The sequence below is a fragment of the Barbus barbus genome (genome assembly GCF_936440315.1).
Source record: "Barbus barbus genome assembly, chromosome: 11".
NCBI classification, from domain to species: Eukaryota; Metazoa; Chordata; class Actinopteri; order Cypriniformes; family Cyprinidae; genus Barbus; species Barbus barbus.
The window spans coordinates 33,024,373-33,050,586 of NC_136739.1; the positions used below are offsets into that span (position 1 = coordinate 33,024,373).

Below are 26,214 nucleotides of genomic sequence, written 5' to 3' on the forward strand. Positions count from 1 at the left end.
GCCTGCAAGACAGGCAAACATTAGTTCCTTCATGAATATGCATTAACAGGACATACAAAATAAATCCAGTTTTTCACAACCAACTTTGCAGGTTGTCTAAAAGTTAAAAACAAATATATTAATAAATGTATATATGTGAATTATAACTGTAAAACACTATTTTTCTAAATTGTAAATAAAATTAATATAATTGGAGTTTGTTTTACTAATTCAGTTGTTCTATTAAATGTAACTTTAATTCAATGTGTTAGTGCTGTTTCTTTGTAATTGTTTAATTTAAATTTCAAAGGTTTAGTAATTTTTTGTTTGTTTTTTATTAGTTTATTTTAAACATGTCTGCATAGTTTTCTAATAATTTTTTTCAGTTCCTTTTATTCAGTATAGATAGATGTAAAAAAAATCTAATTTTGTAATAATTAATATGTCTGCTTCTTGCACGTTTTAAATGTATTATGGTAAAATGCGAAATATATGGCATGACTGATGTGATGCAGTAGATCTGTCAGTGTTTGGATGGTTTGAGACCAAGCACCACAAAACCAGTCTTAAGGGTCAATATTCTGATATTGAGATTTATACATCATCTGAAGCTGAATAAATAATCTTTCCATTGATGTATGGTTTGTTATGACAGGACAATATTTGGCTGAGATACAACTATTTGAAAATCTGGAATCTGAGGGAGCAAACAAATCTAAATATTGAGAAAATCTCCTTTAAAGTTGTTCAAATGAAGTTCTTAGCAATGCATATTACTAATCAAAAATGAAGTTTTGATATATTTACGGTAGGAAATGTACAAAATATCTTCATGGAACATGATCTTAATATCCTAATGATTTTTGTCATAAAAGAGAAATGTATAATTTTGACCCATACAATGTATTGTTGGCTATTGCTACAGATATACCTGTGCTACTCATGACTGCTTCTGTGCTGCAGGGACACATCATGCATCAGATGTTATTAAACTCTGAAACTGTCCGTCACTCTTCAGTCATCTCTTTATTAGAAAGTGGATGCTAAATATGTCTCTTCTCATAGACGTATCTGTCTGATCAGGACATCTCACCTCCATGTCTGACATCTGATCAGCTCATTATGTTGGTTTGTCATCACCTGTCATCCAGCCGAGTAACCTGACATCGTTAAACCCGTCCAGACCCGAGACTTTCACACGATTGCGCTCTCACACCTCTTGTTTGAATGTTCTTACTCATTTCTCCTCCTCAGCTTGACAAACTGACAACAAGCCTCAGAGTAACAATGCAGGAAACTTTTCTCCTCGCACAAACTGGCTTCCAGTAAATTAATTTGTCTGTTTGTGGAAATAAGCTCCAAATGAGAAGTCTGGCAAGCCCTTGGTGGTCCGACATCTGATTGCTGGTCTGTCATTACAAACTACATCATAACTGTGGAGAATAACAATTACTCTTACCATAAAAGCACTTATGAACTTCTCTGGTCCCTCGTCTTTCTCTAGCCATCTGTGGCGTGAAGCACGTCAGCTCCTCTGATGATAATACGGCTCCACTACTACTCTTATTTTCAATCAATGAGATGGCATAAGGAGAATCTAACTGGTCCCAGGACAGAGCCCTGCAGGATTCCACCGTTCTTCCATCGAGTGAATCAGTCCGCCTGCACTTTGATAGGCCAGCGGGGAGAACATGACATTTTGCCATGCAATTGTTTTGTGGTTATGGCTGCACGATGTGTTTATTCATTTCAGGAGAATGAGAAGAGGTCGTCTCTTAAAAGCCCTTCAGACGCTCACAGCAGAGTCACACATGATCTGAATATACTCTGAAAATGTATGCTTATTTTCTCTTGTTTTGTTCTGTTGGAGCTCTCTAGATATCTCAATGGACTGTTTGCACAGTGTATAAAATTTTTTAGATTTATGGTAAAATACTGGGAATGTCCTTTTACTGCTTTTTGGTGTGAATTATATGGTGCACTCTTAAAAAAAAAAGGGTTTTCACTAAATTGTAATAAGTAACCATTAATCTGACATTAGTTTACAGTAAGATTACATGCATGCAATGTTAAATCATTTGTAGTTTTTTGTCTTAAAATGGCATGATGGGTAGTAACTGATTACATGTAATCTGGATTACATAATCAGATCTAGATTAGTCATTTTAGGTAATGTATTCTGACTATTTACGGATTACTTTTAGATTACCTTTGACCTAACTTGTTTATAGATTTAAATGGGATTATTGTCATAGAAAAAAAGAAAAAAGAAAATGTGACCATTAACTAACATCAGAGAGCATGCAAATGTGTTGTTAAATTATTTAAAATATTAATTTTAAATCTGAGGGGTACTTCAAATAAATATTTTATGTCACAGGGGTTTGACAGACAAAACAAGTTTGTGAATCCCCCGCATCATATGAACAAACATTAATAAACATGAAAACAGCAGTGACATGGGCAAAGTCTTCCAGGTTTTAAATATATTTGTTAGTTATACATCAGCAACGTTTAGTAACTTGTGTAATTATTCATTCGTTCATTGTGTAATTATTCCCAGTTTGGGAAACCTTGGTGTAGTGTAATGTTTAATGCACTTCTTGATGTGGATAACAAAGAACAGAAAATATTTTCTCAGGAGATAGGTCAAAAGAAATCTAAAGCTAATCAAAAAGTAGTCAGAATACATTTCCTAATAGATGTAATCCAACAGATTACGTTACTAACTACAATTTCCGTTATGTAATTTGTAATCAGTAAAGGACAACAATTTGTGAGTAATGTACCTGTCATGAATCTGGTCTATGAACTTCCGTTAACTCCCCACCAGAGGTCACTCGCTCACCACAGGGACTCTTGCACCACACTAACTGTTGCACGCCACCTCAGACTACAATTCCCATCATCCATTGCACTGACGACACACAGCTGATTGCACTGATCACACACCCTACATAAACCATGGACTTCCTCTTCCTCTCTGCCGAGTATTGTATTGCGTTTATCACTCCCCTAGTGTTAGCTGCCTTACTGAGCCATTCTGTGTTTTTCTGTTTAGTTCCAGTATTGTTCTGCATTTATAACTCTCCTAGTTTTAGCTGCGATACGGAACCCACTTTGTTGTCATAGTCTTGCCTTGTGTGTTTTTCGTACCTGTTTGCCGTTGTTTGACCCTGCCTGTTTATTGACTGTTTATTAATAAAAGCTTGCACATGGATCCTCCCGTCTCGTTCGCCCCGTTACAGTACCCAGCACTGCTTAGAGTTTACCAATTAACACATTTTTACTGTAGCATTTTTATAAATATGTAAAAATACAGACTTTTTTGTTTTTACAGTGTACACCAGGTGAATGGGGTACTTTTTAAAAAACTAATTTCACCATACTTTTCCAGTTGATTGATTACATTAAGAATTGCCAGCATTTTTTGTAAGTTTTCTGACATGTTTAAATATGCAAATGCAGTACATATTAAATGTATTATCTAATATGCATTATTTAAATATGCATTGTCTAATTTGCATACATTTCCAGCACATAACATTTGATAAAGCCAGGTTCGTAATTCTGGTTTAATTTTGTTGTCAGTGTTAAAGGTTTTTCCAGAGGGGATTTTGTATTTCTCTTTTTATCACTTAGAAAATCAGAAAATACTGTCAACAGACAGAAAACAAACAGCACATTTCCAGCATGTTTTTAGGAGTGAAATGTGCTATAAATCAGTGTGAATGAAATACAAACAAACCTTCAGAATACAGAGAGGAATAAAACTGTAAAGTTCAGTGTTTATAAGAGAAAAAACTCTTTAAAGATTGAAATCTACAGACGCAAATAGAGAAAGTGGAATAAAATAAACACTTTAATGTGTATTCTGGATGTTTTCTCTCCACTAGTCTGAAAGAAACATGATATGGAAGCAAAATCTCAAAACTGACCAGTGCAGGAAAAAAAAGGGTTGAGACGTGACTGCATTCATATGTGTTTATATATCACAACAACATCTAATATGTTTTTATCTACAAATAGATAAAGATTAAAGAAAAAACTAGAAGAACACATTCTAGTTATTGTCCACAGCATCGATCCCTTTAACTCACTACAGCCTGTCTTTAAGTTATTAACTCTATAAATCTCTGAAAGCAGACACACAAATGAATGATGCCAACTAATAAAACACAATTATGAATATGTCCACAATCCTCTGCTCGATGACGGTTAGCTGAAGGTCTCTGGTGCACAGGAGGCAAGTCATAAATGAACTGAGTGAAGCTGAATTGAGCTGAACTGAGTGGAAATGGAAAAAGGTGAATGTCACATGGGTCTGGAGCCGGTAACACCGTAATAATCCACCGTGTAATTCCTTACTGATGCATCAGAGACAAGGAACCTGTGTGTCACCGGTCACAGAAAGGCCCGGGTCGTCTGTGACAGATGAACCAGCTCCAGTAGCCTGATGAATCCACACATTATTCTAATCTTGATTTCAGAGTGATTTGTGCCGCTGGTCCAAGCTGGACATCACTGCAGGGATTGATTGAGTCTGAAACAGGTGCATGGCTTATTCCTCCTCAGTGAGGCTTTACTGCTTATATATAGTCTCAGTCATTTCCTTTGTGCCTTCCTAATATTTTTCTCGTCCCATTAATTTTATCAAGTCAAATGGATGAACAACAGACTTTTAAATTTAGACACTGAACTCCCTGCAATTTAATAGAGGAGTAAACAGAATAAAAAACAGAAGCGTCATGTTCCCAAGTGGAAAGCTACACGGTTGTTGTGGGTTAAAAACATGTTTCAGGTGAGACTTCTTCAAATACAAGACATTTGTATTGCAACCTAAGTTTGTTCCTATATAGCAACGACACTGTAAAATACTGTTGGTTTAACTGGTATGTGAGATGGTTGCATTAAACCTTAATTGCAACTAAAAAATTGGAGTTATATAAAGAAAGATTCTGAAACACAAAAAATGATGTGATTTGAACAACATTAATGAATCTCAGAAGTTTTTAAACACCAAAGATGTGTGCCATATTCATACACTACCAGTCAAACGTTTTCAACAGTAAGATTTTTTATGCTTTGTTTTTTAAGAAGTCTCTTCTGTTCACCAAGCCTGCATTTATCTGATAAAAAATACAGTAAAAAATTGTGAAATATTATTAGTTTAAAACAGATGTTTTCTATGTGAATATGTGTTAAAGTGTAATGTATTTCTGTGATCTGCAGCTGTATTTTCAGCATCATTACTCCAGTCTTCAGTGTCACATGATCTTCAGAAATCATAATAATATACTGATTTACTGCTCAACAAACATTTCTGATTATTATTATTATCAATATTTATTACAGTTATTATTCTGATTATTATTATTATCAATATTTATTACAGTTATTATTCTGATTATTATTATTATCAATATTTATTACAATATTTTACAGTTGAGTAAATATTTTACAGGATTATTTGATGAATAGAAAGCTCCAAAGATCAGCATTTATCTGAAATAAAAAGCTTTTGTAACATTATACACTACACCGTTGGGGGGGGGGGCAAGAATGCTTTAAATTGATCAAAAGTGATGATAAAGACATTTATAATGTTACAAAAGTGTTCTATTTCAGATTAATGTTGTTCGTCTGAACTTTCTATTCATCAAAGAAACCTGGAAAAATTCTACTCAGCTGTTTTCAACATAATAATAATAATAATAATATTAATATAATAATAATAATAATAAAATGTTTTTTGAGCAGCAAATCAATATATCAGAATGATTTCTGAAGGATCATGTGACTGAAGTAATGATGCTAAAAATTCAGCTTTGATCACAGAAATAAATTACATTAAAATATATTCAAATAGAAAGCAATTATTTTAAATAGTACAAATATTTCCAAATGTTACTGTTTTTGCTGTATGCTCTCGTACACACGCAGGCTTGGTGAGCAAAAGAGACTTAAAAAAAACATTTAAAAATATTACTGTTCAAAAACTGTTGAGTGGTGTGTCTGAAGTCATTAATAACTGCATCACTTGTTAGCATCTATTTACATCTAATCTACAAAAATCAACAAAGTCTGAATGACTAACTTGGCCGTTGAAACCCTGTATAAACAACATTATGAGAACGTATATCAAATAAAGTTAAGTACTAAAATAAATAAATATAAGTTATGAGACTATTCCATAAACATTACTTTAAGAATGTCTTGCCTTAACATTTATATAACTTAAAAATGTAACAAAAAGTGCAATAATTCAACAATTTAAAGTGCTTTACATAAAAATGACTTCAAAATGATCATAACAGATGATTGAGAAATAAAATGAAAAATAAAAATGAAAAAATAAAGCATAAAAACTGAAAGTTCAGAGAACATACATTGAGAAATAATGTTTTAATAACTTATAACTTGCATGTATTGTCAGCTGGGTTGTGTGTAATCTGTGGCACTACGCTTGTGTTCTGACGTGGTTTCGTGGGGTTCGAGGCCTAATTAAGAGTTGGACCCCACATAATTGGCTCCTCTGAGCGCGCTCTGGTAACGATGCTCTGGGGAGCGGATCTCGCTGCTGATTGGTCGGCTGCTCTGAGAGACTTCATCCCTCCTGCATCAGCACCAGTTCACTTCACTAGTTCCAGCGGCGCTCACTAACCGAACTAGTCCAGAGATGATGGGCAGCGCGTGTCTCTTCTGCTCTCTCGTGTGCTTCATCAGCTTCTTCTGTTCATCTGTCCGTGAGTAACTCAGCTCTCATTTAGCAGAGTTACTCTCTAAAAACATCTGGAACAATAGGGCACAATATACTGTAGAATTTGAAGGAAGTTTTCCGTATGTATTTTTTACAGGTGTTTTACCAGAATTTAGAATTTCACCCTTGCATTGTGTTTTAGAGCTCACAGAAATGTCTGTGAAATGAATGGATAATGTTGTGTGTAATGAGCTGCCAGCTGTTATTTACAGGGTAGTTTATAAGTTATGCGATTCTAAAATTATAATGTTAATGTGCTAACATGAGCAAAACGTCCTTAACATGACAGATGATTGAGAAATAAAATGAAAAATGTGTTATAAACGACTAATTTGTGCATAATTCCTATTGAAATTCGAGAATAATTTAGAATGAACCCTTAAGGATACTAGAGGAATCAAATAAAATGGATAAAAATAAATTCTTCTATTGAATATATTCAGAAACTCGACTATTTTGAGCTGAATGAATGCATAGAGTTTCAAACAGAAAGCTTTTATTTTGGGGTCCTACTGGCTCTATTGTTTTTATCATCAGTCTTTCATCTAAAACTATATCTGAGTATCTAAACACTTCTATAAATCTAGTTTTTCTTGCATTTTGCTGAAATCCTTTTTAAAAGAGTCCCTTAAGAATCATTTGTATGTGTGTGTGTGTGTGTGTGTGTGTATATGTGTATGTGTGTGTGTGTGTGTGTGTATGTGTATATGTGTATGTGTGTGTGTGTGTGTGTATGTGTGTTTTTGGTGAGTTTTTATAGTGCTATATGATTTTGGAGAGGGATATCTCTGGTATACAATTTCAATATTTTATAGTGAAAATAAATGAACAAATTAATAAGATAATAAATAATTGACTTTGTATTTATGATTGCAGAAAGCTATCCGAGTCCACTGACAGATTGTGACGATTATGGAAATTATATTCAGGTATGAGAAGACATGATTTAATTCATTTTTGGCTTGTTTATTGTTTTATAATTGACTATCTATCTACACAGTGATGATCAAAAGTTTGGAAAACGATAAATGACACTGAAGACTGGAGTAATGATGCTGAAAATACAGCTTTGATCACAGAAATAAATTATATTTAACACATATTCACATAGAAAACAGCTGTTTTAAATTCTAATAATATTTCACTGTTTTTGCTCTATTTTTTAAGTTAAATAAACGCAGCCTTAGTGAACAGAAATGACTTCTTTCAGTAAAATATCCTAATTATTCTAAACTTTTGACCACCAATATTTGTGACCCTGCAGTCATCAGTAACACAGGTATATCTGTAGCAATAGACAACAATACATTGTATGGATCAAAATTATACATTTCTCTTTTATTCCAAAAATCATTAGGATATTAAGATCATGTTCCATGAAGATATTTTGTAAATATATAAAAACTTCATTTTTGATTAGTAATATGCATTGCTAAGAACTTCATTTGAACAACTTTAAAGGAGATTTTCTCAATATTTAGATTTTTTTGCTCCCTCAGATTCCAGATTTTCTAATAGTTGTATCTCAGACAAATATTGTCCGATCATAACAAACCATACACCAATGGAGAGATTATTTATTCAGCTTCAGATGATGTATACATCTCAGTTTCACAAAAAACAGACCCTTATGACTGGTTTTGTGGTCCAGGGTCACACATCAGGGTGTGTGTGTGTGTGTGTGTGTGTGTGTTTCAGGGCTCGGCTCTGTTAAGCTCTCTGTGTGGTGTGGAGTGGAGGAATCAGGATCAGGAGCAGATCCAGAATGTCTTCAAGAGGGTAAGATCTCACAAACACATCAGATATCAGTCTGTAGACGTTCTGACAGCGCTGACGTCTCTTCTGCTCTTCAGTTTCTCTTTCATTATTCTAAAGCACACAACTCCGTGGGCTCAGTGGAGAGAGAGGTAGGCATGAAGAGCTCATCTCACTGGATCTGATATCTGCATGTTTCCTGGTGTGTGTCTGATATGTGAATGTTTGCTTTTCAGTCTCATTCGGTTCATCCGCTCATGCGTCTCTCGCCCAAACTCTCTCTGCGCAGGAAGAAACAGCAGGTGTGGAAGTGATTTTCCTTCTGTTCTTGTTATTGATCGGTCAGTTAAAGGTGTGAAGGCTGGAGATCAGAACTATATCAAACACAGCCCTGCATCTTCAAACCAACACAAAAACACATCATTCAGAGAATATGATGATGCGGAGTTCAAAACAAACAAACAATAAAAGCATTCTATCTTTCAGATTATATATATATTTACATGTATATGAAGAGTTCAGATGTAAAAGTCTCTAAGTGCCGTCTGAAATTTTCATCTAAAATTATCATTTTTATCGTCATCATAGATAAATTTGATCATTTATCTGTGTGTCAATGTATACGTGCTTTTCTATGCAATTAAAGTGAAATAACTGAACATAAATATAGGAGCCTGATAAAAATGCTCATTTTAGATTCAAATTTCAAGCAGCACTTAGAGACTTTTACATCTGAACTCTTTTTTTCTATCACTGCTTGGATGCAGAAAAACATGTTTATTTTAGTACCATATTGAGAAACTATTCTAATTTTTATTAATATTTTGAATAATTTCTGTCTTTTTTTCTTTTTTTGTCATTTGTATTATAGTTTTTATTTTATTTAAATATGCCGATATTGTTTTAGTTATTTACTTATTTAATGGAGAATATGAGACTACAGAAATGATTCCCAAAACGCAAAAATGCTACAAAACAGCACATATCTAGTGAGAAAGTGTGGCGTGAAACAGCAGAACAGACACTATTATTGGGATCAACAGCCAGAATCAGGTGGAAGCTTGCACTGGGTTGGATTGAGCACATGATGCAGTGCTGTTGAGTTGTGTTTGTGACTAACACGTGTCTTTCTCTCAGAGAAGCTGAAGAACGTTTGCGGCTCGTCTGGACGAAGCATTCGAGGTCTGTGCAGAATAAAGGAACACATGCATGCAGCTAAAACAGGCTTCTTCAGCGTCCCCGCGTTTCTTGATCAGTTCATCTGCTTTACTTTTCCAGCCATTTATGATTACAACAATTTCATAAGTGCATTCATTTAATACACTGTAAAAAAATACGTGATTTTTCCATTAATTTAACTTTTAAAATTTTTTTTTTTTTACATTTTCATGTTTTACATTTTTTTTAAATGTATTTTTAATCCATTTTTATTTTAATAATTTTTTTTTATTTAAACCAATTTCAACTTAGTTTTTTAAGTTACATATGAAGAGTTTATTTGCAAAAACAACTGGTTTCATGAATTTTCATAAATCATGTTTTTTGTAAATTATTTAATCAAAACAACACAACTGCAGTTTGGAAGGCAGGATTAAAAAAACGTGATTTTCCAACATTTATAAAAAAGTTATCTGTTTTTGCAAATGAACTCTTCATATGATTCAACTAGATTTTAAAAAGTCAGTTTAATATAATTGAATAACCTGAAATAAGCCCATTTGATTACATTTAAAAATCAATGCAGCAACTAAACGGAAGTTTTTAAGTTGAAGTACTCACAAAAACAATTGCGATAAATGCATGTTCACATAGAAGTTTCCAGAAGCTTTTGGCCAGTTTTATCTTTGGGCTTTCTGCTGTTATTTCTGTGATAGAGTGCAGACGGATGAGAGAAACGAGCTGGAGTCGCTCAGATCCTGAGCTTGTTTGTAGATGTGACTGATGTAGTTGTGAAACAGCGCACCTAACCCAGTGTTTTCCTCTCTCCAGACCTCCTCTGTTCATATCTGGGACTCTGAAACCTGTTCAAGCTGCTTTAGTGCTTCTGTCCAGCAACAAAAACCACCAGACTTCATTAAAAGCTCTTTTTGCCTGCTGACGGTTTCTGTATTATTGCTACATCAGAGACACACAGTTAAGTGCGAGCGTGGACGATGTTAAATGCTGAAAGGAAATTGATGGGAAATTGCCTGTGATGTATTTATTCATGTCCCTAAATATGACTTAATAATATGAGTGTAAGGTGTGTTTGGTGGCTGAGAGTGAATGGAAACAACCACAGAAGACACACTTCTGCACGAGTTCAAGATCTCACCAATTAAAACATCTTAAAGCAGAACAGAACGTTTCAATTCATAAAGTCATGGCATTAAATGTTGCATGCGCTGCAAAACAAGAATATATTTGTGTTCTTTCTGATCTAAACATCCTTAAATCAAGACGCAAATTGTTTTATGTGAAATGATTAAAAATGAAGCGAGTTTATAATTAAAACAAGAAGAAACATCTGTCAGTGGGGAATGGAAACTTGTTTTCTCTTTGAATGAAGTGGATTTTTGTTCTCGTTTCGATCATAAACTCACTTCATTTTGATCAATTTCTGATAAAACAATACTTCTCTTCTAATTTTGTTTCTCCAGTAAATGTCTTGATTTGATGGACAACTGAACTGAGGAAGAACAGCATGTTTTGAGTGGGATCAGAAGTTATTTCCATATTCTAGTGTTTGTAAGCAGAGATATTTAGTTTTGTCGAATGAAAACGATCTGTAGGAGGTTGTATTTTCAAACTTTTAAGCGTTTCAAGACATTTACATTTATAGACCGTATTGATGTATTGCATTCATTTCAATTTATTCTTTACATTTTTTTTGCTTGGTCTTATAAAATATGAAATAGCCCTTCATCAGACCTGCAGAACTCCTGGCAAACACACAGTAAAACACACTCACATCAATACTTTTCTTCAGTCCTGTCAAACTATTGCATCCAAAATAAAGGTTTTGTTTAAATTATATATTTATATGTACGGTGTATATTTATTATGTATATATAAATACACACAGTATATAATTTGAAATTATTTACATTTATATATTCATATTCTTATATTTGATATATAAACATAACATGTTTCTTAACTATATACTGAATGAGTGTGTATTTATATATACAGAGTATATACACATTATGTAAACAAATCTTTTATTTTGGATGCGATTAATCGTTTGATAGCACTAGTGTTCATGTAATAAATGGCGGTTGTGTTGTTATAAATCTTCTATAAAAGAAAGCGATGTAAATATGGCATTTCTGGTCAATAGTTCATGTGACGATGGCTGGTTTAAAGTGTTTCGGGGCAGTTTGTCTCCGCTCTCTGGAGATTGAGACTCTGTCCAGCTGTGATGTGATATAAAGACGTCAGTCCTCGTCTTCATCATCTTCATCATCTCTCGGGTGCGGTGCGGAGCAGCGGATGGACGTCAGCAGCTGATCCTGGATCTGTTTCCGGGGGTTCTCCTCCAGATCCGTCTTCACCGCTCCAGATTCAGACAAACGCCACTCCAGCTCTGAACAAACCAACACTCGTTTACAGACGCGGCCGTGAAAACAACACAGGATAGATGCTTTTCTTTCTGTTCTGAGTGGGACAGCCACTATGAGCTGCATGAAGATAGGTTTATATAAAAAATATAATAATAAAAAAACTATTACAAAAACTTATATAATAAGATAACAAAACCCTTTACAAATCTAAAAGGGCATCACAAAAAACTATTTTTACTCATTTTAAAATAATGACAAATTAAGGGCTGCATCAAGACTCACTTCTTATAGACACACACTTAATAACAAATACAGATAATAAAAGCTCATTTAATAATGCTTATTATTATTAATATAAAATTACTCTTAATGAAATATATGTAACAAAATACTGATTTACTAATATATAACAAAATATATTAAAATTATGTACACAAATCTTAATGAGACATCCAAGCCTACTTTTACTCATTTTTAATAAATATTACATATATAATTAAACAGCAGCATGAAAATTCACCACACAAACACACTCTCTCTTTCACACACACACACACACACACACACACACATTTATACAGTCAAACCAAAATCTATTCAGACACCTTCAACATCTCACATTATATCACAGTTTATTCGCTATAGTTTAGAAAATGGTAATAAAATATGAGAAGAGCTAAACTGTGTCAGAACAAACTGATCTTGATAAAGTCAGATAACTTTGATAGAAAGATATGTAACAAAACATGATCGGCTCAAAGTGTCTGAATCATTTTTGCTCCCAAATAGTCCACTGTATGAAGGATTTTTTGGGTATAATATGTCAGTTGACTTTATTTTGCTCTCCTCACTTACAGAAATGAACTATAGAGTCCTGCACCTACTAGTAAAAAATATCAAAAATTATATCTGCTGCTGAATCATTTTTGGTTTGACTGTATATCTGTATATCACTAAAATAAATAAATTAAGAGCTGCATGAAGATTCTGCTAAATGAATAAATGTAAAACTCTGGAAAAAGCTACTCTTTGATAAGTATTGTGTGTCAATAATCAAACCGTGATTCTGAGAGAGAGAGACTGGTTCTGTTCTGACCGTCACAGGTGAGGTTCATTCCTCCGAACACCAGCGGCCCGATCAACTGCGCCTTCATCTCGCCCTCGTGATAGACGAAGAGCGTGGGCAGGTTGCGGTCGGGGTAGTTGGGAATGCAGGTGTTGGAGATGGACTTCAGGAACTTGGTTTGAGGGAACTTCCGGGCCAGCTGAGACAGATGCTGGTTTATCAGAGAACACAGCGGGATCCTGAGCCAGGAAAACACATTCAGCTGTCAGATACTGTTACCTCTCCTACAGAAGAGTCCACAATACACCACTACATACACATTTATTGATATTAGAATATGTCCAGCAGGGTTCTATGAAGGGACACTAGCAGCCAAATGTTTCTGAACTGTAAGATTTTTAATGTTATTTAAAGAATTCTCTTCTGCTCACCAAGCCTGCATTTATTTGATCCAAAATACATCAAAAGCAGTAATATTGTGAAATATTTTTACTATTTTAAATAACTGCTTTCTTTTTGAATATCAACTAAACTGTAATATATGTCTGTGATCTGCAGCTGTATTTTCAGCATCATTACTCCAGTCTTCAGTGTCACATGATCTTCAGAAATCATAATAATATACTGATTTGCTGCTTAAGAAACATTTCTGATTATTATCAATGTTGAACACAGTTGAGCACATTTCTTTCAGGATTCTTTGATGAACAGAAGGATCCAAAGATCAGCGTTTATCTGAAATAAAAAGCTTTTGTAACATTATACACTATATCCTTCAAAAGCTTGCAGTCAGTGAATTGTTTTTTTTTTAAGGGGGAGAAATTTTAGAAATTAATACTTAATCATACACTTGTATTATTTGAGTGCCAATAAGGTCAAAAACAGCAATAAATTAATTTTCTGGTGTCTATTTATGGTTTTGGTTTGATGTTAGGTTGTGCAGGGTTCATTCTGACTCCGTTGAACCCAAGCTCCTACATGTGTTTTGAACTTCTTCATCAAGCTCTTTTTCTCACAGCATGCAGTGATTGGAGAGTCTCACCCCTGTTTGTAGAGATGCAGCACCACCCAGATCCCTGCTCCGGCTTTATTGACCTCCTGCACATAATCCTGCCCCGAGATCTCGTTCACCTCCCCAAACACGCTCTTCATCTGATGGGCTTTCCACTCCGCCAGCCTCTTCTGTCTGCCGCAGACAAAACATCATGCTTAAACTAGACATGCGTCGTGTTTCTGCATCTCTGCAGTGGAGAAGCCATTATAGGCCGTTAAACACATGCAAGAACAGAAGGATCAGATTATAATCAGTATGCAAATTAATGCAAGAATGAAATGAACCCATTTCCAGTCATAAACATTCAATCAGTGTCAGTATTTTGTCTATATAGTCAGATTCAGTTTTAACGTTCAAACCTCAATCATAATGTATGCTATAACGCATTATATCTTTTCATAAAAAATTGCAACCAAAGTTAAATGCATAATAATATTGTCAAATTGGCAGTTTGTTGAGTGTTTTAATGCATCATACTTTGTGTTCAATGAATAGATAAATATTATATCTGTGTCTATAATTATTCATAAGATCATACAATGTATTATACATCACAATTATAATTATTAAAAATACTTTTATAATGCATTACATGCAAAGACTTTTTTTTTAAATGTCTATTGTTTTCAGTAATTTTTTATTTCTGATTTTAGTCTTTCAAAGTTTCATCTTAAATTTAAGTATAAAGTTCACAAAAAACACAAAGTTAGACTGAAATGAGCCACAATTTTCTTCTGAATTAATTACAGAAATTTAATACAGAACAAAACATTGAACATTTTTAGTTTATATATGTATAAGAGTTTATTTGCAAAAACATTTTTTAATTTTCAAAAATAATGCTTTTTATCATGTTACCATGTTTTTATTGTGTTAGTTATCTGTATTTTTTAGTTATTTTTTTAACCCAATCAAAATAACCCAACTGCAGTTTGATTGAGATTAATTGGATGTTTGAAAATGGTTAAAAATTTAGTTTTTGCAAATTAACTCTTCATATATATATATATATATATATATATATATATATATATATATATATATATTAAATAAACTATAATAACACTATAATAAGAAATGATCAAATTAATTAATATAATGAAATGACAAAAATATTAATACCACAATCTTGTTCATATTTAGCTTTGGATTTTCACAATGTAATCCTGAATATCTGAAGAATAAACTTGACAAAAAGCAAAGCTGGCCTGTTGTTCTGGATGAAGAGTGTTGTTAGTTGGTCAGTGACTGATGAAGAGCTCTGTACCTGTACATCTCCATGGCCAGCTCATCTTCCTCACCAAACTCATCTTCATTCTCCTCCAGCTCCTCCAGAGTCATGCTGTCGTACGTCTTCACTGCAGAACAACACAATATACATCAGCTCCTCTGTCACACAGGCCATACACCGCTGCTGCTGCACAGGATCGTGACCCACCGACAGACTGCGTCTGATGAAGCTGCTCCTCCTCTTCCTCCTCCGCCGGGGCTTCTTTGGGAGGAAGGATGCCCTTCTTCCTGAGGATGTCGTTCCACTCGGTGTCTGCGTTCGGATCCTACATCCAGAGCCCAAAAACATCATCAAACACACGATAACCTTTCAATTTACTGAAACAATATCACAGTGCCTGCTCAATCCTTTCAGTTATCTGTGCCTCAAGATCCTCGGTTTTAGTACCACTGAGAGAATCATATTATTATAGTTTTTATTAGTGCTGTCAAATGATTAAATCACATCCAAAATAACAGGTTTTGTTTGCATAATATATGTGTGTGCTGTGTATATATTAATACACACACATGCATGTATATATTTAAGAAAAATGTGTTATTTGTATATTAAATATATTTTTATATAATATAAATTATATACATGTAAATATATACTGTATGTGTCTGTATTTATAAACGCATAATAAATATACACAGACAGCACTACACATATATTATCTTATTTTGGATGCGATTAATGGTTTGACAGCACTATAATACTTTGAATTAGTTCTTGTTTTATATCAAGCATTTTCAATTTAATTTTAGTTACAGTTTTAATCATTTGTTATGAACGCTTGCTCCAATGTCATAAAAATAATAAGGTAAATGCATGTTTTCTTCTCATAATTCTGACTCTTCTGTCTAGGACTTGAGAGATAATAACTGCCAGATATAAACTTCCGTGGCAGAAACAGGCTTTCAACCCTTGTGTGTGTTTAATAATCTATATAACGAAGACATTTTAATTCCAGGTTTAGTTTTATTTATTTTAACACTTAAAGTTAAAATTAAAACAAAAATGAGAAATGCTGCTTGGGCAGCTACCTGGAGTAAAGCAAGGTTATTGGTCATATTTCCCTTCACTAACTGTAATCAAACTATAATCATAATAATCATGACTTCTCCACTGCTGGACATGATATCAGCTCTGGCCTCTCCAGGAAACACCAACACACGCACGCACACACACACGCGCGCACACACATCAAACAACACTTCAGCTGCGGCAGAACGCGAATCAAACTATAATAGAGTAAGTTTTAAAAGACACAAACCTGCATGTCTGAGCTCTCTGTGTGAATCACAGCCTACTCTCACTGCACCGGAAACAGAAGGAGCGCCGCTCAAACTCTTCCGGCCGAACACCGGAACGACAAATAACAAAACACCCACCTTTTGATGCTTTTTATAAATAAATCGGATGAGAAATCAAAACGGAGGCTTTAGCGTCACGACAGAAACGCATACGTACATGAGATGAGTAATGCGAACTCTTAAAGTCCAGCGGACGAGAAGCGCGTGGGACGATTATTAGTGTTGCACCGGTTTCCGGCGTGTTTCTGAATGTCCATATATGGTGTTGTAGCGCAGCGCACGTGAGCCCACACGCGCTGTCAATCAAATGACGCAACAGGCGTGACACACCGACGCTGTCTAATAGAAATACCACTGTTTTATTATTAATGTTCTTATTAACCAAAATCACATACAAGCATGAAAATAATAACAAATCAAATCTCGATAAACATAAGGATTTTAAAATATTAAAGGAAAAGAGAACAAAAGGAGAAAGATAATATACATCTTAGAACTTCTGGCAATAAAGTTAAAAACAAACATGAATAGAACTTTATCACATTATGTACATCCTTCATGCAGCTGTAGTTCAGAAGTATCTTTCTCATAATGTTTACTAAATGCTGAAATATTATGTTCTCTAAATGTTTTTATAACCAAGAAAAATAAACTAAAAATACATTAAAAAATAAACTTTTTTTTTTGTTTTGCTTTAGGTCTTATTGCTCAGATCTAATGCACGTTACTTTATTGTTTATTCATTTATTATTTTTTAAAACTTATTTAAATGTAAAAATTGTATTGATATAATTTATTTTTACTTATTTAAACGTTCTATGTTCTTCTTTCTCTTGTGTTATATATGTATATAGTGGCCTATTTCTGTTTTAAAAGGAGATATTTTAAGATTTATGAATAATAAATTATGTTATTATATATAATAAGTACATTTATAATATACCTATATTTTAAATTGAACTAAAAAAAAAAATTCTGAGTTGCAATTCAGTGTAATTATATATAATAATTATATTGCATTTGAATACAATATAATTATTGGTATAAATATAGTAAATAATAATTTTAATAATTAATCATTTTAATAAGTAATACTTTTAGGCGCGTTATCGATCACTGATTAATCCTATAAAGCCCCGCCCCTCTTTCTCAAGCCCCGCCCCCACCGACAGAGCGCGAATGATTGACAGGCAGAGGCGTCTTCTGATTGGAGGAGCGGCTGTCACTCACACAGACAGGTGTGTGATTCTCGGTAGCGAAAGTTTATTTGCGATATTAAAATCTACTTTGCGCCGCTCGAACACGGCGGTAGGCTTTTATTTCACCTCAGCACATGTATAATTACTTTTCAAAAACATCTGCACGAATCAGTGATAAAAACAAGCGTCGGTTGATTGCTGTCGGTCAGCGAAACTCCCGCCGATGGGAAGAAGCGGTTATTCGTGAGGAAAACTGCAGGCGGTGAAATGAAGCTTCCTTCGCCGGAACCGCGAGCAGGAAAGGCTGGAAAAGCGGAAATAAACAGTCGCTGAACGAGGAACTGCAGTTATGGGCGGAATAGGAGACTAGTGCGGACTAGAAAGAAGAAGCCGAGCTAGAGTGAGGATGTGGATCACTCCTGAAGAAGTCGCGCTGAAAAACGCGCTCAAGCTCTGGGTAACCGACAGATCCAACGATTATTTCCTGCTGCAGCACCGACGAGGACACGGACACACCGGGGGAAGCATCACAGGTGAGTCCCCGCATCACACTCCCACGAGCCTGGATCCGCTCTCGGCTAAAGCTGGGAACTAGAGCTGAAGTCAGTCTCTGCTGGGAGTTTCCTTCACAACAAACACTCAGAAGAGCTTCAGATGAAGAACACAGAACAAAACAAGCCTGTAAACACCCCTCTCCTCTCAGAATAACAGAGTGCTGTTTCCCCCAGAATTTCTCGCAAAAGCTCTTTATTATGACTGGATCTGAAGTGTGTTTTCCTGGAGTTTGTGGGTCACCGGGTTTATTTGTGCAGAGTTAGCTCTAATTAACATGAGCTAATGAAGCTCAAAGATCAGCTTGTACTTTCAGTTTGATGCTCGTGTTACTAACAGACTTTAATCACTGACGCTTTGCTCTTTCTGATGTTTAATATGAATGCATTGTTGTGTTTTGAGGCATCTGTAGTCTATAAAGTCTGGTCTGTCAGAAACTACTGAACTGATTGTGTTTATAATCTGAACCAAGCACTGTATGATGCTGAGATTGATGAGGGATTGATTCTGTAAATCTATACTAGCTCATTTCACAAACTGGATTAATCAGGATCAGCACAATTAACCAGTCTTCTGTTTAATAAACTAATCACACACATCTAAAACCAGCCGGACAACCTCTTTTGCATTTTTTACTTTATATTTATATATATATATTAGTCCTTCATTTTTATTTTTTTTATTTCATATGTATATATATATATATATATATATATAATGCATATATAAATAAATAAAATAAAATGTATATTTATATAAATTTTTTAATATATATATATATATATATATATATATATTTGTATGTTTTTAAATTATTTTTATATAATTTTAAGCTATTAAATAAATGAAATTATTAGTTATTTACTTTAATAGTTTGTGTGTGTGTGTATGTGTGTATATATATATATATATATATATATATTACACACACACACACACACACACACACACACACACACACACACATATATATATATATATGTATAAACTATTGACGTATTAAATAAATAAAAATAAATTTGTGTATGTATTAGGCCTAACTATAGCTTAGTTTACATGATACCTTTTGATCTATTGAGTCACAGCATCATGTTTTCAGCAGTGTTTGTGACTTTTATAGTGTTTTTATGATTTTCTAGAAGCAGTAAGTCACTTGAGTTGTTATGTATAGAGTCTCGTCGCTCTGCTCTGTTTTGTGTTTAACAAGCACTCTTAAGATGTCTCTATAGTACTCAAGTGTCCGATTGCTTAGGAGCCGCTTCTGTGACTCTCATGGTGTATTGTTTTATTTATAAATACAGATTTGATGTAATATCATTATCAGAGTTATTTGAGTTATAAGTGAATCTGTTAGTGTCGTGAGTCTGAAACTCTTCCTCATAGATCTGATCAGGTCTGGACAATAAAGGGTAGCTTTACCCTGAGGACGTGTGTGTGTGTGTGTGTGTGTGGTGGGGGGACTCATTCCAGGAGAGCCGGTTATTTGTCTTCTCCTCTTTCTCTGTCTGTGTTGTGTGTTCAGGATCAGGAAGGCAAACATCAGACTGTTATCGTCTCCTGCTGAGCGTTTCCAGACTCTCCTGTACTGAATGTGTTTGCCGTGACCTGGATGAAATGTGATCTTGTGCTGCTCTGATGAATGTTCAGCAGATTTGAGCATGTTTGATTGGCTACTAGTCAGACTATATCATCAGAAGTGATCTTAATTAATAACCGCACGTGTGATTTACCGTGAGTTTGAAACGGTCTGATCTTCCATGAAACGTCCTGGATGAGATCTCTCTAAAAGATGAACTCATTCAGCTTTTCCAGAACAGATGAGCTCAGCGAGTCCATTTTCTAGCTTTGACTCTTGGCTCATTTGTGTCTTTAACATAAGAGTTAGATTAAATTTGAGCAATCAAAAAACATGTCTAATTAGTTGAATTATTACCAAAAGAAAAATGAAAAGCCCTATGAAATTAGGGCTGCACGATACATTGTTTCAGCATCGATATCGGGATGTGCGCATGCACAATAGTCACATCGGTGTGATGCAGGGCAAAACATACACATTTTTGTGTTTGATTCAAAAGAAGAAGAAAACTTGCATAGTTCTATATTTGCCTGATATAAAGTAATTAATTCTGATTAAGTGTTAATTAATTCCCGCAAAATAGAAATATCTAAACATAAAACATCTAAAAACATATAAAGTGTTATTCATATATTGCACAAAAGCAACAACTAATATAACACAAAATGATTAACATGCGCAAGCATAGGCAGAGTTTCTATTTATAACACGTGTTTAAAGCATAGAGCAACAATCAGTCATATATCTGTCTGGAAAACAATGGCGCAGTGCTAAAAATTGTGCACAAATCCTCTCATTATAACACACGACATGTAGACCTTGTGAAAGATTCATTGTGTTATAACGGAGCTTTATGAGACTCTCTTGTTGTCGTCTCTAGACTGCACTTCATTCACAAATGAGCTCCCTTATTTTAGGGTAAGAAGCAACATCCATTATTATCATAACATAATACATTCTTGATTTACCTGAATTGATGGTCAATAAGGTGAGTCAAATAGTATATTAAACAACCCAAAATAAGGCAAAAAGTCATTTTTCTGGGGTTTTTATTATACTTTTTTATTATATATATTTTCTATGAAGATGCCTACAAAATCACCCCAATTATTCTTGAATTATTATTTAATTTGAGCAATTCAAGACATCTGATGAGCATTCTTGTATTTCCACACATCACAATATACATCGCAGAAAAAAGATATCGCAATGTCAGTTTTTTCCGAAATCGTGCAGCCCTATATGAAATGGTTTTTTTAACAAATTCTATTTTAAAGTGACGTGACATACAGCCAAGTATGGTGACCCATACTCGGAATTTGTGCTCTGTATTTACCCATCCAAAGTGCACACACACAGCAGTGAAGAATCAGCTCATCCGAATCACTTGATCTTTTGTGCAGCTCAATAGAAAGACGTGTTTTCATGAAGCTGATCGTAGTTCTCTCTAGAATGATCTGCATGCTTTCAGGTTTCTGCATAGAGAAAATAAGTGTTTTACTTCAGGAAAGCCAAGCTTTACTCTGTTATCTGTTGAGGTTTGTTTCAGAACACCTGTAAACATCTGTAGTGCTTCAGTGATCAGCATTGTGTGTCTGTCCTGTGCTCAGAGAATGTGGTGTTGATTCGGCTGACTGCAGCTTGAATAGGAAAGTGAAACTTTCTCATGATGCTAATGTTAAAGCAGGCCATATGAGGTGTGGTATAATAATAACTCATGCGACGCACACAGCTGTCCCCCTAAACACACATTCATCAACAATACCGCAGTGCTGAATAAAATATCAATACTATTGACTGATATCAGTCATGCTTCTGGAGGCTTTTTTGCTTGTTTAATTTAGGATGTTTAGATCCCTATGAAATCTCTTATATTTTCACAAATTCTGTTTATATAAATTCACAATTGTTTTATTTTTTATTTTTCTGTATTACATTTTCATGCTTAAATTCAATTTTAGTAATTGAAATCATCAATCATTGAATCATGAAACATACAATTTACCAACATCATCATCAATTTTTCACAAATTCCTGTTTTGATTGATTCATTTAGGATTTTTTTAAGCATGAAATGTTAAGCATGTCTAATTAATTGAAGTCATGAAATTTATGTAATTCATTAAAAGTTCCCAAATTCTTTTTTTTTTTTTGAAGTGACATACTGCCAAGTATGGTGACCCATACTCATAATTCGTGCTCTGCATTTAACTCATCCAACGTGCACACACACAGCAGTGAACACACACACACACACCCGGAGCAGTGAACACACACACACACAGCAGTGAACACACACACACACACAGCAGTGAACACACACACACAGCAGTGAACACACACACACAGCAGTGAACACACAACTGGAGCAGTGAACACAAACACACACACACACACACACACACACAGCAGTGAACACACACACACCGTGAACACACACCCGGAGCAGTGAACACACACACACACACCCGGAGCAGTGAACACACACACACACACACACACAGCAGTGAACACACACCCGGAGCAGTGAACACACACACACACCCGGAGCAGTGAACACACACACACACACACACACACACACAGCAGTGAACACACACACACACACACAGCAGGGAACACACACCCACCGTGAACACACACCCGGAGCAGTGGGCATTTATGCTGCAGCGCCCGGGGAGCAGTTGGGGGTTCGGTGTCTTGCTCAAGGGCACCTCAGTCGTGGTATTGAGGGTGGAGAGAGAGCTGGACATTCACTCCCCCCACCTACAATCCCTGCCGGCCCGAGACTCGAACCCACAACCTTTGGACTCTCTAACCATTAGGCCACGACTTCCTCTCAACGACTTCTTGTTTCCTGTTATATTTTTCTCTGGATTCTGTTTTAGTAGTTTAATTACATTTTCAATCAATTGAATTAATAAAACTTTAACAACTTAATCATTTATTAAAATTTTTGCAATAATAAGAATAATTTTTTTTTTTCCAGAAATACGGTTTTATCTGTTTTAATTATTCAGAATTTATTGTTCTGTCACATCACTGTGCAACAATATAAAGTGTTGTAATATAACATTATATTAGCTTTTCATTTATTTATACAAATTCTGCAAAATTGTGTGAAATTACACCGTAAATTCCATTTTTATGGCTGAATTCTATGATTCTGTCCACGTTTTTGACATCGTGGCAATCCAAGTAAGTTGTCAGTGATTTCATTAGAAGTGATTTATTCAGTGTGGTGTGTGTGTTGCAGGTTTGCTGGTGGGAGCGTTGGACACAGTGTTGGACTCGAATGCGCGAGCGGCCCCGTTCAGGATCGTTCTGCATGTTCCAGGGTCACAGGTCAGCTGGGTCATAGCCAGCGGTGAGAGCTCGTGTTCAGTGTGTTTGCATCTCTCACACTCGTGTGACACACTCTCTTCATAAACACAAGTGTGTCACGCCGTCACTCGCACGTGTGTGTCACAGTATTATCTGTGTGTTTTATGTTCTGTTTCCATTTTAATTTTCCTGTATTCCATTTGAATGGTTAAATTCAATTTTAGCAATCAAAAAGTAAGTCTAATGAATTGAAATCATGAAATTTATATAATTTATTCAAAGTTCCCAAATTTAGTTGAGTTTTTCTCAAATTCCTGTTTTCTGTTTAATTATATTTATATAATCAAAAAGCATCATATCTAATTCATAGGGGTAGGAGAAAAAAATCGATTCACCTAACTATCGCTATTCTTTTTAAAACGATTTAAAAATCGATTGGTTTATCTCATAATCGATTTTTAGTTCATTATTTTATTTTTGCTAAGAGTTGGTGGGGGAGAAGTTAGCGCTTTGTAATTCCAACAGAGGGTGAAATGTATAGGTGTGTGTTGGACTTGGAGCTGCACCGCGCAGACGATCAGTGTATGACATGAAAGCACCGCGAGAGAGAATCGAAAGCATGCAGAGCTGTCATTTGCCTTGTCCAAATACACACACTTGCAGTCTTGGCCACTTGAGAGCGTGTGTGCACGACAGAAAGTAAGTGTGCAAGACTGTCCCAGGTCTTAAAAATGGCAAAGCTCCGGAGCGGTATTCGAGGCCAAGCGTATCTCATGATTAATGATGTCATGGAAATGTATATATAATATACTTTTTGCCGAGATCTCGCGAGAGGTCACGGAAACCTTGTCAATGTAAGTTAAATATTAATAATAATTAGAGATTATAATTTGGTAGAAAAACTGTGTTTTTAAGTTTTATTGGTGCAAAGATGAGTAGTGGTGATATTTATCTTGTACAACATTTGCTACTGCTTTTTATCATTTAATCAGAAGCACCACAAATTAAAATGATGTCATGTTATAGGGACTACTGAACAGACATTTAGAAGTTGATTTTAAAATGCAAAGTATTTAAAATTAAAATAAAGCTATGTTAACATAGGTGACAGTCTGTATATTAAGGGTATCATTCAACTTTTTCCCCATAGTTTAGAGTTAAAAACAAAAATCACAACACACAGCAATATCGAATCGCAATACTCGTAGAATCGAAATTCTTTAAAAAATTGCAATGCATATCGTATCGGCACCCAAGGAGGTAGGTGTAATTCATAGCATTCATAAAACTGTTGTTTTTTGTGTGTTTTTTTTTAACGATAATAGAAATGAAATGTTTTATTTTTTCAGAAATTGTGTTGTCAGTTTAAATCTTTTTCTAATTTTATAAGTTCATTATCAAAATGCTGGCAATCAAATGAAGGCATAAAACATTAAGAATTGAATGAAGTTATTATCTGTGTGTGCTTACAGGAGCCACAATAGAGGAGGTGCAGAAACACTGGAAATGGCTGGATCAGAACCTGCTGCCATACATGGCCGTGTTTGAGAATAAAGAAGACGCTGCCAGTTTTGTACAGGGCAAAGTGAAGGTACGACCTCCCTGAAGACTCACACAAACATGACATTCAGTTCGGACTCTAAATCTGTGTAATTTTGATGTAGGGTTTAATTGCGGAGGAGGTTTTGGGCGGCCAGGCTGCTCGGGAGGATGATCCGGCACGCTTCCGGGAAGATCTGGCGCGGTTCGAGCAGCGCTTCGGCCTCCCTCAGCGAGAGAAACTGGTGACGCATTACTCCTGCTGCTGCTGGAAGGGTCGAGTACCACGCCAGGGCTCACTGTACCTCACCACCAACCACATCGCCTTCTACTCCTTCCTACTGGGCAAAGAGGGTGAGAAATTAAATCATTAGGGATGCACCGAATGTTTGGCTGAAAATAGCAAAAAAAAAAAAATAAGAGAAAAGACCGGATAAATTATACCGAACAATGACGAGACGTGATCAAATAGAGGCGTGCACTAATGCAGCAAACGTCGTCAGTGTGGAAGTATTTAAAAGTGTCAGAGATAGACGTAAAAATCTTTACAAGCACCGACATGGGAAGACTGTGTAGCACTGCATCTCATGTCTCTGATGAGAAGAGGAAGGCTGGTTACTGTATGATGACTGAAATCGAGAAATGGCCTTAAACAATTAAATAAACTGCAGAATGTTATTTTTTCTAATACAAGCACGAATTGCATTTATACAGACAGCAATGACACGCTCGTTAGCCAGGGTTCAGAGTCCAAAAGAGGAAAATCTGTGCTGAAACAGTGACATTTTTATGAATTTTTACAAGGCATGTGACAGTGTGATACGTGCCACAAACACCTTCCCAAATTCATAATGAGAATCATTCATAAATCTGCTGTTGTCAACCAAAAGAAGCACTGAGGACTTCCTGCGGGTTTCCAACAGAACTCCATCAACATTCATAAATGTTAGTTTTGTACTGTTGTTCTGCAAAATAAAATAAAAAAGACAATAATAATGATAATAATAATTACAACAGCTCTATTAATACATTTATTATAACATTCACACACTGGGATCTGGAATATTGTCTAATGTTTTAAATGAAAGAAGTCTCTTCTGATTGGCTGCATTTATTTGTACAGTAAAAATACACGCCTGATTCAAGAAGGGGGTCTCAAAAATGGCCCAAAAATACTATTTTACTACCTTATTAATTTTAAGTTAAATTGTGCTTTGTTGATGCACTGTCCGCTGCAATGTTAAAAATGTTCAGTGTTAAGTAAATATTTTTAAAT

At 35.0% G+C, this 26,214-nt stretch overlaps 3 protein-coding genes across 3 annotated transcripts in view; 2 read left to right on the forward strand and 1 right to left on the reverse strand.

Moving 5' to 3' along the window:
* Positions 1 to 7,505: 7,505 nt before the first annotated feature.
* nms (neuromedin S) lies at positions 7,506 to 8,808 on the forward strand (the record flags this gene model as incomplete). The annotated part of the gene is made up of 5 exons (XM_079429237.1): positions 7,506 to 7,530; positions 7,616 to 7,668; positions 8,438 to 8,518; positions 8,593 to 8,646; positions 8,731 to 8,808. 5 exons carry the CDS (start codon positions 7,506 to 7,508, stop codon positions 8,806 to 8,808), a joined length of 291 nt encoding a protein of 96 aa, XP_079285363.1.
* A 2,437-nt stretch (positions 8,809 to 11,245) lies between these two features.
* pdcl3 (phosducin-like 3) lies at positions 11,246 to 16,839 on the reverse strand. The gene is made up of 6 exons (XM_079428884.1): positions 16,709 to 16,839; positions 15,598 to 15,715; positions 15,427 to 15,517; positions 14,148 to 14,291; positions 13,136 to 13,344; positions 11,246 to 12,062 (listed from the first exon to the last, which is right to left on the reverse strand). The coding sequence occupies exons 1-6, from the start codon at positions 16,712 to 16,714 to the stop codon at positions 11,914 to 11,916; spliced, it is 717 nt and encodes a 238-aa protein (XP_079285010.1). The 5' UTR covers positions 16,715 to 16,839; the 3' UTR covers positions 11,246 to 11,913.
* A 1,118-nt stretch (positions 16,840 to 17,957) lies between these two features.
* The window catches only part of LOC306877242 (TBC1 domain family member 8-like), a 31,422-nt gene continuing 23,165 nt past the window's right edge, over positions 17,958 to 26,214 (forward strand). The window contains exons 1-4 of the mRNA XM_079428883.1: positions 17,958 to 18,480; positions 23,332 to 23,442; positions 24,872 to 24,990; positions 25,064 to 25,292. Coding sequence (XP_079285009.1) covers positions 18,354 to 18,480; positions 23,332 to 23,442; positions 24,872 to 24,990; positions 25,064 to 25,292 — 586 coding nt within the window. The 5' untranslated portion in view covers positions 17,958 to 18,353. The remainder of the gene's footprint in view (positions 18,481 to 23,331; positions 23,443 to 24,871; positions 24,991 to 25,063; positions 25,293 to 26,214) is intronic.